Source organism: Hydra viridissima, unplaced genomic scaffold (genome assembly GCF_058129835.1).
Source record: "Hydra viridissima isolate aposymbiotic clone 2 unplaced genomic scaffold, HvirCarnegie_v1 scaffold_2, whole genome shotgun sequence".
NCBI lineage: Eukaryota > Metazoa > Cnidaria > Hydrozoa > Anthoathecata > Hydridae > Hydra > Hydra viridissima.
Genome location: NW_028324301.1, coordinates 12,404,328 through 12,420,031, shown reverse-complemented (window position 1 = coordinate 12,420,031; position 15,704 = coordinate 12,404,328). Strand labels below are relative to the sequence as shown.

At 29.1% G+C, this 15,704-nt stretch overlaps 1 protein-coding gene across 8 annotated transcripts in view; it reads right to left on the bottom strand.

Annotated features, from left to right (window-relative positions):
- The window catches only part of LOC145190719 (proteasome adapter and scaffold protein ECM29-like), a 113,569-nt gene that overhangs the window by 95,055 nt on the left and 2,810 nt on the right, over positions 1-15,704 (bottom strand). For all 8 annotated transcript variants that reach the window (XR_016449873.1, XR_016449872.1, XM_090079040.1 and 5 more), the window contains 8 exons: positions 13,915-14,004; positions 13,762-13,788; positions 13,423-13,541; positions 9,491-9,640; positions 9,095-9,200; positions 8,749-8,846; positions 3,467-3,508; positions 3,303-3,384 (listed from right to left, as the gene is read on the bottom strand). Coding sequence is in view for 6 of the 8 variants with exons in the window: in XM_090079040.1 (XP_089935166.1) it covers positions 3,303-3,384; positions 3,467-3,508; positions 8,749-8,846; positions 9,095-9,200; positions 9,491-9,640; positions 13,423-13,541; positions 13,762-13,788; positions 13,915-14,004 (714 nt within the window). In the remaining 2 variants the exon portion in view is untranslated. The remainder of the gene's footprint in view (positions 1-3,302; positions 3,385-3,466; positions 3,509-8,748; positions 8,847-9,094; positions 9,201-9,490; positions 9,641-13,422; positions 13,542-13,761; positions 13,789-13,914; positions 14,005-15,704) is intronic.

Here is a 15,704-nt window from a genome sequence, read left to right as displayed (position 1 = left end):
AGTTAATCGAATACAATTCAAATTTCGAACCTTGGTTCGATATTTGCTAGCAAAATATTATTAAAACGCTTAAAAATGAGGACGAGAGAATAAGGAGTGTTATTTGGAATTATTTTGATAGGAGTAAAATTAACGATACTATTTTTGGTTTTTGTAAAATTGGAAAATCCGGTCAAAAAGTATCTTCCTACTAACTCTACAACTGGCTTATTTACTCACTTAAGAAATTATCATAAGAAGGAATCAGCAGAGTGTGATAAAAAGGCACAAGAAGGAAAAAGAATGAAAAAGGAAGGAAATAGCTCGAAAACAACTGTCAGTTAGTGTCACAGATCTGTGGGCAATGAAAACAGCATGGAAGTCTGATCATGAAAAATCTTAAAAAATAATTCGAGCTATTGGGCGCATGTTGGCTCCCGATTACCTGCCATACGATTTCGTAGAAGAACAAAGTTTTCAGGAACTTATGAAATAGGTTGTTCCTCAGTATGATAATAATCTTGAATTCGAACTTGAACTCGATCGAAATTCTGCAATCTCAATCAAACTCGATCAAAGTTAAAAATTCTAATCTTGCACAGCTCTAATATATAAATATATATATATGTGTGTGTGTGTGTATATATATATATATATATATATATATATATATATATATATATATACATACATACATACATACAAACATACATACACACACACACACACACACACACACACACACACACACACACACACACACACACACACACACATACAGTACTAATATACTCCTGCACTAATACTTTATGTGTCCTCTTACTGCTGCTGCTATGACTTTCCCCACGCGATTTGGCATGGAATCCACAAATTTTTAATAAATGTTTTGGATTTCTGTGTCTTCAATCCAAATATGAAGGATAGTAGTGGTAAGTTTAGTTTTAGTTGTGCAGTCATGTTTTCACAGTCTCTTTTTTACAATTTTCCAGAGATTCTCTATCGGATTAAGATCTGGGGAGTTGCCAGGCCATTTAAGTGTTTTAATATTATTTTTTACCATGAATTTCTTGACTTTTTTGGATGTATGGCATGTGGCTAAATCCTGCTGTAATATTCCGTTTCCATTTGGAAACACTTTTTATAACGAGCAGAACATCTTACAAAACTGTCAAATTACACCCTTTTTTTCTCATTTAATTTATCAAAATACCTGTTTTTAAGCACTAAATTTAAGTAGATTTGATCATGTTTTTATTTCTGTTTTAGAAAAGACCACTCTCCAATTCTTTGTAATAACTATAACTTAACTATTCAGGACAAATTCTCAAAAAAATTAAAAAAAAAAAAAAATCGAGCTACATCAGCATTTTTGTGGTTTGACTGGCCCCAGTAAAATTGTGGTAAACATTTAAATTTTAGGTGTTATGTTCATTTTTTAAATATTTTAAGTTGTTTCATTGGATTTGTGGGCCCAAAATATGTAAAGGTACAAATTTTCAGCTTTCCAACACACATATAACAGAAGCTAGGACCAAAACCATTTTTAAAAATGGCGGTTTTTTGTTGGTTGGAGGCAAAGTTTAAATAGGTATATCTTAAGAACCAATTGAAATTAGATGATAAAATTTTCAGGATGTTCATAATTTACTAAAATCTGTAAGTGGTTTAAAAATCAGCAAAATCTGAGACTTAGGGTTGCATTTTCAAAAAAAATTGGATGTTTTCACATGGAATTACCCATATATATTCTATATATATCTATAACTATCTTATATATATTAATTTATTATACAATTAATATGTAACATATTTAAAAAAAAAAGTAAAATCTAAAAAGTGTAAATATGTAATATAGTATTTAACATGTAAGTTTAACTACAATTCTACATTAATGTAAAAATGTATAATCAAAGTATTGTGTAACAATATACTTTAATCAAAGTATAATGTAAAATAATACTTTGAATATATTTTTAGATACCTAAAAGGGGTGCAAAATTATGTTTGCAAGTCAGAAAGAGGAAAAGTGTTATAAGATTTTTTTTCAATTTTACTTGCAGTAATGCAAGTTACAAAATAAAAAGATCAATTAAAAAAGTTAGTACAGAGTTCAAAAAAACACCGAAGACTTGGATTACCTTCTGCTAGAAATGCCTCAGTTAAAACTGAGATGATTCGTGAGAACTCAGTGATTCTTCCATTTTCTGATAATAAAAATGAGTGACAGATTGTTGCTACAGTTGGAACACCTGAGCCTAATCAAGTTAACAAAGTAACTACTACATTAAGAGATCTAAAACCTCCTAAATCAATCAGAAAACCTTGGAACAGGTTTGGCAAGGCCAAAAGATTTTGGGTATATTCATTTTTGTGTTTAATTAATGATTTTAATTTGATAGTTTTTGAAAAAGCTGAGCCTAGACAGAGAATAATTAGGCCTAAAAATCAGAAACAAGTTTGTGCTATATTAACAGATACTCCTGTTCAGAAAACCTTGGAAAATGAACAGAAACAGCAGTAAATAAATAAAGGGCTTTGAAACAAAAAAATAAAACACTAAAAAACTTTTCTCTACCAAAGATGATCAAAATAATTCTAAAATAAGCAAGATTCAATCTTGTCAAACTAGGAGGAAGAAACCGAACAAGAAAGATGTGGAAAATGACATTAAAGATGCCTTGTGTCTTAGATGTCTCAAAATTATCTCAAACACTCTTCAGGTGCAGAGTGGATTCAGTGTTCAATCTGCCATCAGTGGGCACATGAAATGTGTAGAAAAAGAAGTCAGGGGTCTATTTTATGAATGTTTATACTGTAATGATCTTTTAATCCCATTAGATGAAGACAATGACTAATCTGTGACCAAATATTATAATGTATGTAACCATATGAAATGCTATGATAAAATAACCACTGTTCATTTATATATAATTGTTTTCGCTGTATGCACCTTCCTTACCTCAAATTTAACTAGAAATTTATTTGAGGACCGATCTGCCCCAACCCATGTGCCAACTTACCCCAAGTAAGGGCCACATTGGCCCAAGGAACATCACCTTAAATAAAGCATTTTAAAAATATTCACAAACTTATATAAGCTTTTAGTAATACGTTTTTTGATTTTATATAGTTTTAGCAACCTTGTTCTATTAAGAAACAAAATAAAACATGAGATGCAAAAAAGTTAGGAACCAAAGAAAAAAAAGCAGGATATCAAGCTGCAGTCTACTCTACATAAAGAAAATATTATAGTATAAAATTATTTGTAACACTTTTCATTGTAAGTTAACACCTAATTCATATCATGCTTTACAATTTGTTACCTTATTTTGTAATTGTAGGGGTGTTCCTTGATACATAAATAGCATTTTTGTTATCACATCAGAATTCTCCAAAACATGAGAGCTTTATTTAGAAAAAAAATATTCCTCTTAATTAGAAAAATTAATGAATTAAAAAATAAAATAATTTTAAGTCAGAAAGATACCTTGATGCTATTTTAACAGCATGTTCAGCTTTTTCAGTTACACTAGAATAAAGAAAACAATTAGTTTCATACTGTAAACTTTTATCTTCAAAAAATGTTTTTTGTAAAAAATTGAGCCACTGAATATATTTTTAAGAAATTGATTTTTTTGTCTAAAAAAGAACAACCAAATAAAGATCAACCAGATATTAACAATAGAATTGATATAAATAGAACTTTAACATAGAAATTGTATGAAATTTTCATAACATTTTGCTGTTTTAAAGTTTATATATGTATTTATTGACTATGATTCCTTATAGTGTATTAGAAGTTTCATATTGCAGGATTAGCTTATTAAACAAAGTTACATTTGCATTATACAGTAACCAAAAAATAGCTTAAAAAGTTGTTTTCTTAGTTTTGAAAGACAGAGTACATCTAACATTTGTAAAATGGAGATTTTGTAAATAGTTCGTTTCCAGTGGCTTGGCTAAGGCTTATGATTTAAGTTTACTGGGAATGACTGCTACTCAGCCCAAAATGGATCATTCAAAGTTTTGATGTATTGTTCTAGCTATACAAAAGTGACTTTGACTTCAACTATTAACACAGGCCAAAATTATTGGAATAAAAAAATTGTTAAAAACATTCTGGGAAAAAGAGCTCAGCTCTTTTTATCAAACATTTTGTTAATTAAATTAGAAAATTTCTAATGACATTTTCTAATCCTATTTAAATAGATTTGCAACTAGAACCAAAGATTTTCCAAATAGAACCCCAATTCCAACTCTTCCTATTAAAAGAATTTATGGCATATATTACTTAATAAAAATTTTTAAATATGCTTTTTGCAGCACATGTTTAAGCTAAAAGGATATTTCTTAAACAATTTTACACTGTAATTTGTAGTCGGATACCATATAGTAACAGCCATTGATAAATCATATATCACACTCACAGAGTAAATAAGTCAATAAACTATTTTAACATATTTTTTAATCATCTCAATTCCTAAGATCAAAAAGTTATCTTTTTTTTTTAATTAGAAAAATACAAGATGATAAAAATTTTGTGGCTACTATGATAATAGTACAGTAACACTAGTACTGGTTAGTAGCTGTCAACCAGTTAAGATAAGATGATAAATTTGTGTTCATTTTGACTAAAATTGCTTTAATGAAGTATCAAAAATGAATGCTAAACATTGCCCTATAGCCCAGAGCCAGTACATTTTTACTGTCTCCAACTCCAGAAACATTCAAAAAAACTCTGGCTCCACAACTCTGTTTAATATTCAATCCTATGGAAATATTCAAAAATAGCTTCATTTTATCTACTAACAGATCAAAATAATTTTTTTGACGGCTCATGTATATTTTAAACAATTTGTTGTATGACTGGAGCTCTTAATCTTAATGATAATGTTTTTTTAGATGTTATATTTTTGATTGAATTTTTATTTTCAATTAACCATTTTGATATAAACTACACAACAGTTAATAGTTTACAAGAAACAGATTTGAAAATAAACCAGAAAAGTTAATTTTTTTAATTTTAGATAAGCATGGGAATTTCGAAGTTCGAAATTCGATGATTTCGTAATTTCGGATGTTTCGATCTAAATTTCGGTCCGAAATGTATTCAAAATTGGATCGAAACTAATTTCGAGTCGAAATTTTTCCACAAGTTTTGGGTCGAAATAAATTTCGTATTGAAATTTATATTGAATTTCGAAAGACGAAATTTCGAATTTATCAGAAAAATAAATTTCGCGAATTTCGAAAGAACGAGACTGGCAGGTAAATCGAATTTTGCAATTTCGTGAATTTAGAAAAAAACAAAAATCGAAATTTGAAACATACCGAATTTTCGCCTAAATTTCGTCAAATTTGGAACTAATTCGCCTATTTCGTCTTATCTCGTCAATTTTGATTTTATTTTGATACTTTCGAAATAATTTTGTTGATTTCGTGCAATAATTAATAAAACGTCGAAATTAATTTTATTACTTTTGGTAGATTAAATTTTTCATTAAATTTCAACCAGTGGGAGTATTAATTTCGCCTCATGAGTATTAATTTCGCCTCTTTTTTTTAATTTCGATAGGTTCGTTTTAATCTTGCTGGTTTCTTATTAATTTCGATAATTTTGATTTAATTTCGCTGGTTTTGTATTAAATTCGATTTGAATATAAATATTGACAATTTTAACTTAAAACTCATTATCATTTTGTTAACCAAAACTACTACTACTAGTTTCTCTGTGCTACTACTGCTACAGTGCTACTTTTTGGATTTAAATTTGATTTGATTTAAATGTTTCTACTGCAAAAGAAATAATAAATTACAATTTATTTAATTTCATTTCATTTCATTTTATTTCATTTTATAATAAATTAAGGTGAAAATGGGGAAAATAACAAAATTAAATCAAAATATACGAAATTAGAACGAAATAAACGAAATTAAAACAAAATAAACGAAACTATTACTTCTTTTAATAATTTTGTATCTTGTAGGGGAAAATTTTGGGTTTTAAGGGGATTTCGCGAAATTAACAAAATTAACTGAACTAACGAAATAATTTCGACCTTCCAAAATTATATCGAAATCAACGAAATTAGATCAAAATTGTCGAATTTTACTTCAATATGCTGAGTTCTTTCTAATTTCGGTGATTTCGATTTCGAATACCGTCAATCCGAAAATGTGGGTAAAGTACAATTTCGCGAATTTCGAAAAACCGAAATTTTTAAACATTACAAATTCACGAATTTTGAAATTAAAACTTATGTTTAATTTCGTGTCAATTTTGTTACTTTCAATGACCCGAAATTATACGAAATTATTTCGCGAAATTAAACAATCCAAAAAATCGAAATTTCGTTCTCAATTTCGATCCGAAATTGAAACACGAATTTCGTTTCGTTTAATTTCGTCGATTTCGAAGGCCGAAATTCCCATGCTTAATTTTAGAAGTAATGTTAAATTGGCAAAACATGGAAAAATACAGATTTGGTTTAAAACATAATTAAAAGATAATTCTAAATAATTCTAGTACTACCAGTGGATAACAATTATTTATCATTTTTGTTTTACTTCTATCATTTACTTAATGAAGCTATATTAAAACTTAAGACATGTTTAAGTGGAACTAAGTCTAGTATTCACTGTTGCTACATGGACCTCACAGTACACTACACATTCATATATGGGCTTGACTTGTCATTGGATCAATAGACAATTACTGGTAGACATATTGCTGCAGCGAATATTAGAAATCAATGATGGAAACATGGGTTTTACAAAATGCTATTTAATAATGTCTGAAAATGCTCCAATATGGTTTACATTTTTGCTGACTGAAGCTTGATCGAGTTGATTGCTTTGTTCATACAAGGCAGCTCACACTTTATGATGAGTTGTTGACTCAGTATGCCATAACTGATGAATCTGCAGTTGTATGTAAACTTGTGTGGTATTTAAGATATTCATCTTCAGCAACAGACAGATTCCAGATAATTCAACATGGCCTTCACCTGCCCAGTAATAAATTGATCCAAATGCCACAAGGTGAAATTCCACAAAAAAAATGCTTCAACAAGCAAAGGCAGGTATTGAAAATATATGTTGGTGAAGTTTCACAATGTTCACCATTACCATCAAGCAATCAATGGTCCCTCGCTGAAAAGACAATCAGTCTACTTAATCAGCTTTCTAGGCTTACCAAGGACTTCAGTTATGCCAATACTTATATTAGCTCTATCAACTCTTGTAGCTTTGTCAGTCTTTCTCATGTCTGATGAGACTGCAGCCAAGTCATCAGGTCTCAATACCATTAAACAAGTGCTGGTCACTGCCATGAAAACCAGGTTGCAACATGTTCATAACACCAAGCATCATGCTATTGCAACTGCACTAGACCCACACTACATATTCAAATACCAAACACTAGTTCGTAATTTGTCACAAAAGAAATCCTGAAGATTAACAAGTTTATAGTTTGCCACTTAAGAAATCCTGAAGATGATTTGTATTCCAATGCAGTATTCAACAGAATCAGCATCCAGTGATGATCAGAATGCTGAAAAAGAATCCTCCAGAAAAATTGCCTGTCAGAGGTTATTAGAACTGTTTTTAACCTGAAAGTAAACAATGTTTGCAGGCATCATCACTGTCTGAGTTTCTTGATGCTGGAATTGATACAGCTACAGTTATAACACTATATACTTATACTAATTCAGCTACTTTACTGTCTATTGTTGTTATTGATTCTTTGAGTTTGATATTGACATTATTTTATTTATTTATTCACATTTCAGTTGAAATGGAGGTTCATAACTTCACAATTGTGAGAAATCTCTTCCCAATATGCTAACTTAATTGTTCAGTGAATGATTGGTTATATTACTTAAACTGGAATTGTTTTGTTTTCATATTTTTTACTTGTAACTAATATTGCTGCATCATATATGACATTGGAACTTGATTTCAACAGAGTCAGCCAATTTGCTGGTGTCTTTCCTGCATTAACCAACAGTTGAACACTCTTTGGATTGGTGGAGAGAAAATACATCATTTTTTAATTTAAGTCCATTGGCAAGACAATTCCTAGCTCCACCTCCTGGCAGCATTGCCAGTGAAAAACTATTCTGCACTGCCAGAGATGTATGCACAAATAGTTGAAACTGATTGTTACCAAGAAAACTTGAACAGTTAACAGTGAATAGGCTGATGATAATAACTGAACAAAACTCTAAAAGATTTAACTAACACACCCAGAAGGTAAAATACTTTCTTAGCTATATTTTTGAATTTTACATGGAATTTATATCCAGCATTAGATAGGATATTATCCAGTAAAATCTGGTATTAAATCAAAAATGCTAACCAATACATCCTTATCCAGGACCACAACTCAATTGTACAAAAAAATGTCATGAACCAGCTATTATTTAAAAACAATTCAACCTGAATTTAGCCTTTAAACAATGAGTTTATTATTATTTTAGTTTCTTAGGTAACAAAAAAACCAGCATATTTTCTATAATAATGTATATTCTTAAAACGATACTAACTTTAATTTTATATAACTTATATGTTAATTTTTTTTTTAAGTTGCAAATAATTTGCATGAAAGTACTTTCTGACTTAGTTGTTTGTTAATTTATTATTCAATGGTTAATATAGCAAAAAGCTTTTTAAAAATAGCGGAAATAAATTCAAAATATTAGGCTTGATTGTAAACCTCAACTTTAAAAGAAATATCTTTTTACAAAATTTTAACTAAGAAATTTGTACCTTTGCCTTGCATCTCCTAATCCAGCAATTAGAGGAACAATTACATCAGTCTCAGGAAAAACCTGAAGACTTAAAAACTTCACTATCCCAATTTTTGCCTGTAAAGAAGAAAGTAGCATATTTTAACAACTTCAAAAACACAACTTTTACGCACTTAGGGATCAAGTACCTCCAAGAAAATTTTGTTTACATTTTCTTGCTCAACTCAACAATTCAAAATAAGGCACAAAAATAACTAAAAACACTCCCTTGAAAATACTTCTTTATTTAAAAAAATATTAAACATTTTTAAGCTCTCCAAATTAAAAAAAAGGCATTTTTGCCATTGAATCCCTGTAATACTTACTAACTCAATTTCGTCTTTAGTCAGCCAAGGATCCATTTTAAATTTGAGGCATGCAGCTTTACTAAGTGCTGGTGGGGGACTATTTTCTATGTTACCAAAATCAAAACTAAGTTTGACAAAAAAAAAGTATTTTAAATCACACCTATTTTTTTTTTTTTTCCTTTTTCATTATAAATGGCTTCATTTAATTTTGTTACACAATTTCATAAATAACTATATAGACAGATGTTTAGGAGCAAATTATTAAAAAAGTATACATTTAAACAATTTTACTGAGACATCTTTAATTTTAAGTTGAGGATAAATTGTTAAAAGATACCAAAACAAAAATACACTTTAAACTGGTTTTATCAAAACTTTTATGCTCAATAGTCTGCTTACAATACAATAACCTACTTGTATGGAAGAAGCAAGAAATCTTGAAAATATTCCAACACAAACTTTCTAATTTCACTATTATGTGCAAAGCACAGCAACTTTTTTTTCCCTGTCATATCATCAGGATAATTATAACAATTTAACTGTAACAAAATGGCTTGAAGTATCCTTTAAGAAAAAAATTAAAAGATAAAAATTAAAAAGTACAAAGACTGATGAAAAAAAAGTTTAAAAAAACTACAGAAGTCATTTTGTGTTGTAGTCAGTTATAACTTATGATACCACATATTTGACTAAAATGTCAAATCTAAAAGTCATTAGTATTTGTAAAGAGCTTTCAAAAAAAACATTAAGGTGGCTACCCACTATTAAAATCTGAAAAAACAAAAAAAAAGTGAAATTTTTTTTTTCTTATTTGTGGAAGGTTTAACCTTTATAAACAATAAATAACGTACAACAATAGTATAAAAGTTTTATAACTTACCCTAATTTTGTTTTTTAAAAAGGGGTCAAACTTCTAAAATTTTAAAAAATTCCATAGCAATGGCCTTAGCAACAGTTGAAACCTTTTTTCTCCATAACTATTGAACAGTTTTTCTCACAAATTTTACTGCATCTGAACCAGGTTGTTATCTACAATGTTATTTTCTTCCGAGCTAAATGCCATTTGCCAAAAGTACTAAAATCATACCACATATTTGTCTTAGTAATTTTTGTTTTTTAAAATATCTTGTTGAGTTCACCAGTGTTATTAAGAATTTATGTTGATAATATTATTATAATATGGGATCTAAAAACAGATATAAGAAGGTAAGAGCAAAAAAAAAGACGTTTTTACGAAAGAAAATCTGTTGAGGTTGACATAAATCCAGACGAAACACCAACAGTTGGATTAAATAAAGTAACTGTAAGTCCTGTTATCGACAGTTCACATGCATCAACTTCGTTCAACAAAATTGATTTATCTTTTTTAAAAGTAACAAATAACATTCAAAAGGAAGCTAGTAATGATGATTGTAACTTGATTGTTAATTCAGACTTGCTAATTAATTTACTTAGTTTGATTGGTCGGTGCCCAAACTGCACAGCTGCAATCAAAGTTTTTTACGACATGGAAAATAAAAAAGGACTTGCTCACAGTTTTCTTCTCTCTTGCAATGAATGTGATTGGAGTATAAACTTTTTAACTTCTAAACCAATTATAGAGGATCATGGAAAAAATGGTCCAAAATCTTATGAAGTAAACTACAGATTAATAATGGCTTTTCGTGAGATAGGTTGTAGTTTTACTGCAATGAAAAGATTTTGTTCTATTATGAATATGCCACCACCCATGAATTCAAAACCATTTGAGACTGCAAACAAGAACTTGCATGATTCATATGTTGATGTAGCAGAGAAATCAATGAGAAATGCTGCATTTGAAATCAGACAAAATGTACTCAAAGATAACTACCATGAAGATACAGTTGTCAATGTATCTGCAAGTACAGATGGATCATGGCAACGTCGTGGATATACATCTTTAAATGGTGTAGTCACCCAAATATCTAATGGAAAGTGTGTTGACATTGAAGTTCTTTCAAATATCTGTAGGTCTTGCAGTTTATGGGAAAAGAAATTAGGGTCAGCTGACTACAATTTGTGGAAATTCCGACACAACTGCAAAATCAACCATGTGGGCAGTTCTGGTGCAATGGAAGTAGAAGGTGCAATAAAGATCTTTGGTCGTTCAGTATATAATCGAAAACTTTGATACACTACCTACATTGGTGATGGAGATACCAAGTCATACCAAAGTGTTGTTACATCAAATCCTTATCCAGGTTTTGAAATTAGAAAAGCAGAATGTGTAGGGCATGTGCAAAAACGATGTGGTGCACGGCTAAGAACTTTGCGAATAAACTATCGTGGTAAACTGTTAACAGATGGTAAACCTTTGGCAGGTAAAGGACGCCTTACCGACAAAGTAATTAATAGACTACAGAATTATTATGGCTTAGCAATACGCCAAAATACAGATAATCTTTACAAAATGAAAAAAGCAATTGGTGCTATCATTTTTCATTGCTGTGAAAATGATGACTCAAACAAACGTCATGAACTTTGTCCAAAAGGAGCCAAATCTTGGTGCAAATATAACTCAGACCTAGCTACAGGCAAAAACACTTATAAGTCTAACATAACTATTCCTCAAGCAATTGCAAATATCTTTAAACCAATCTTTTCATATCAGGATCTTGCAAATGAAAAGCTCCTGGAAAAATGTTTGCATGGTAAAACACAAAATGCAAATGAATCTCTGAATGGTATGATATGGACCAAATGTTCAAAAAGAGTTCTTACAGGAAAAGATTCATTAGAGATGGCTGCAGCATCTGCTGTTATTTGCTTTAATGAAGGTTCCCAGGACTACTCCCTATATTTTTAAAGATCGGTATTGTACCTGGAAAGTATACTTTAAAAGGACTGCAAAATATTGATGTTAAACGCGTTAGAGAGATGAACAAAAAGTCAGCAGAGCCAGCCAAAAAACGAAGAAGAAAGCTAAGATCAATTAAAAAAGGTTACAGTGATGAAACAAATGAAAATGAGGATGAATTTTATGCCTCTGGTTCTTTTACTTAAACTGTATGCTATTTTTTGACTTAATTTTATTTGTTTTTGTGTTTTTCTCCATATAAAAATTTTCTATCTTCTAACAAAGATATCTTTAGTTTGGTTTAATATTTTTCTTTGAAATTTTTTACAGAGATAAAATGTAGTTAGGTGAATGTGCTGAGTTAAAAATATTTACACTATGGTATCCTATTTAAATAAAAATTTGGGTAACTTGGGCTATTTTGGTATTTAATTTAAGCATTACACTAAATTGCAAATTCCAGAGCATTAAAAAAATAATTTTTTTTTTGACTCAGCACATAGTTCATACAATAAACAATGTTTTTGAAAAGTTTGATTTAATTTGAAAAATTTGGCAGTTAGTTATCCTTGTTGAAAAATATGCTGTTTTTAAGTTAATTATGCACATAATTAATGACGTAATGTTGAAAATATGAAAAATTTGCATTTTTTTATCTGTTTTGATTCCAATGCTACTAAAATGTTTAAGTGTGAGGTAAAAAAGCGATTCTATCAATATTTTTTTAAAATAGTGGGTAGCCACCTTAAGTAGCATAATATGAGAAACGAAAGTTAAACTGCCATACACATAATATAATTTGTTCTGAAGTATGAGAATGTTTTTTATTTTGAAATATTAATTGAAGTTTAATTCAAAAATGCAGTCTCCTTATGATTTTTTGGATTACTCATCACCAATAATAGTCTGATATCATTTTTAGGGTTATATTCTTTAAGAATAACCTTAAAATCTTTCAAAAGTTGATATTGATGAAAAGGATATTGATGCAACATCAGAAAACATTGCATCTAGATCAGCTACTGTATCCAAAGTAACTGAAGCATTAGGGTAATGCTTTACAAAGTGAAGAATTACGAGCCTAGGATTAATTAGTGAAATATAATTTTAAAACATTTTTTTGCTTATTTTTTGTTAAACCTAATGTAGACAAATGATTTGTCTTTTATTCAAAACTTTGATTTATTTAAAACTATATGCTCAAAGCATTTTTTGTTTTTAATCCATACAAAACCTAATAATTTAAATCTTAATGCTATAAAAAGCAATATTATAGTAAACAAACTAAGGTAATACTGTAAAAAATTCAGTATAATCATTTTATCAGTCTTTATATTTGAAGGCTTTTTTTTATCTAAGCTCACTTTTACAGACTCAATATATGAGTTTTGCTTTGCTGAATTTCAAAAACTGTAGAAAACAGCAGAACTTCTCATACTATACAACAAAGTAAAAAACTAATCAATACTTTTAAAGCCAATTGTAAAAACAGCAGCAATATAAACATAATAAAAAACTAATTTAGTACATTGTTTGGTGTTTGACTTGATTTAATGCTAAACATGAGAACATTTGAGGTAAGAGAGTAAGTTGTAGTTCTTTATTTTCTCGTAGATAACCCATTTTAACATAAATAATAGTAAAACTCTAAAGATAAAATTTAATTATATTGAAAAAAAATCAATAGTATTAAAATTACAAAATAAAGCTCAATTATATTATCAATAACAGTAAAATTCAAAAGATAAATTCAAAATGATTTTAAAATTTTTATTCTTAATTAAATGCTTACCACAATAATAAAAAATGTAAAGTAAAAAAGTAATAATATTTTGTTATTTGGATAAGTAAACTGGACATGTTATACCTTAACAGATAAAGGTACAGTTTCATCCTAAATCAAAAGTCAAAAATGATAAATTTTTCTACCATCATTTCCTTAAAGAAAACATTTAAATAAAATATGAATAAAGATAAGTTTCCTTAACAAAAAAATTAAAAAAAAAAAAAAAAAAGGTACCAAATATTGCTCAATCAATGCTTGTGTTGGAAGTAAAACCTTGGAGCGGCTCATTAACCGTTTGTTCACATGAGTCAATAATTCAATAAGCTATGCAAAACATAATAAGGTAAGAGATATTTTTTATTCTAAGTTTTATAGCCAACCTATTAAAAAGCCATTGACTTTAACTGCTTTAGACCAAGAGTAAAACTTAGTAAAATTAACCTGACGATTTCTTCACTAGTAATTTGCTAAAATTCATAAATTCATGTTTTGTAAGCAAGTTCAATACCTATAAAAGTGACTTTATATAAAAAATTTTTCATAGAGCGCCAATAAAGGCTAAACATTGGTTTATCAGTTGTACATTTAAAAATGTTTGTTGAATTCAAAATATATCTAAATATACTTTTTTAAAATTAGTAAGACACTTTTTTAAAATTAGTCAGCACCCTTCATTATACCAAGCAGCTTTTATTAAGCATTTAGAAAACATTCTCTGAGTCTATTAACCATTAGCACAGTTTAAATTTTTAATTGAACACCCATTAATCTTTTTTATGTATATGTGTAAAAAATGTTATGTGTGCATAAGTTTACAAAAAATTTCACTCAAATCTGAAAATATTTAGAGGTTCTTGCCATTCTTTTGTTTTTAAATTATTACTTAAAAGATAGTCACAACATGTTTTATAAAGTTTTGGCTTTACAAAATATGTTGTGACTATCTTTTAAACAATAATTAATGGTTAAAGCTTTATCAGTAAGTAATTGATACTAGAGGCTGATGCTGAGTTTGGTGAGTGAGTACTTACTTATTGGCATGCTTCCCAGAATTTACAACATCACACTTATTCAATTGTGGCCATCTACAACCAGACACCTCTGAATTTTGTAGAACAATATATATTCATTAGTTTTATTTAAAATTGTAAATTACAACGCATGGGTCAAAAAGTCTTGGACCAAATCACATGATATGATATTTCAATAGTTCCAACCTTCAAAAGTTATTTGCCAAAATTTCATAACAATTCTACCATTAGTTTAGAAGTTAAAGTGGATTAACTAACCTTGTTTGTTACTTTCAGAAAAATGAGTTCAAAGTAGTTGTGTCGGTTTATGATTGCCTTTAATGGGATAAAGTGGTGTGTTGATTTATGATTGCCTTTAAATAGGATGAAAAAATGTACCATTCAAGTGGTGACTTCAAAAGTGTAACCTGGACTCTGCTTTATTAACAACAAACATTAAATCTTAGTTTGTTGATTTTAAATGTGGTCATACAGACACTGATCATGCTGAATGTCCTAGACATATGAGACTGTTAATCCTGAAAATAATTTAAAAAACCATGAAAATCATTGATTAATTGCAAAGTGAACTTCAGAGATAGCTGACACTGAGAAGTTATAAAAAGGTAGTGTTTTCAGTATAAAACACAAACCTTTGGGTATCCAAATGGGTCCTGTGTTTGCTCACACCAGAACAAAAACAATAGTGAATTGATGATTCAGAAAACTCTATGAACATGCTTAAGTAGACAAAATCTGAATTTTTGCATCAGCACATTACAATGGATGAAACATATCCACAATTTTATTCCAGAATACAGTTGACAATAAGTTGAGTGGTGAGCAGCTGAGAAAAACTGCTCAAAGCAACCAAAAATGTAGCAACCAGTTGGCAAGGTTACAGCTTCTGTATTTTGGAATGTACACACATGAAAAACAATAAATAGCCTCTATTGTATACTGTGTGTTTGGAGAAAAAAATTCAAGTCAATGAAAACAATATCAGAAATGAAT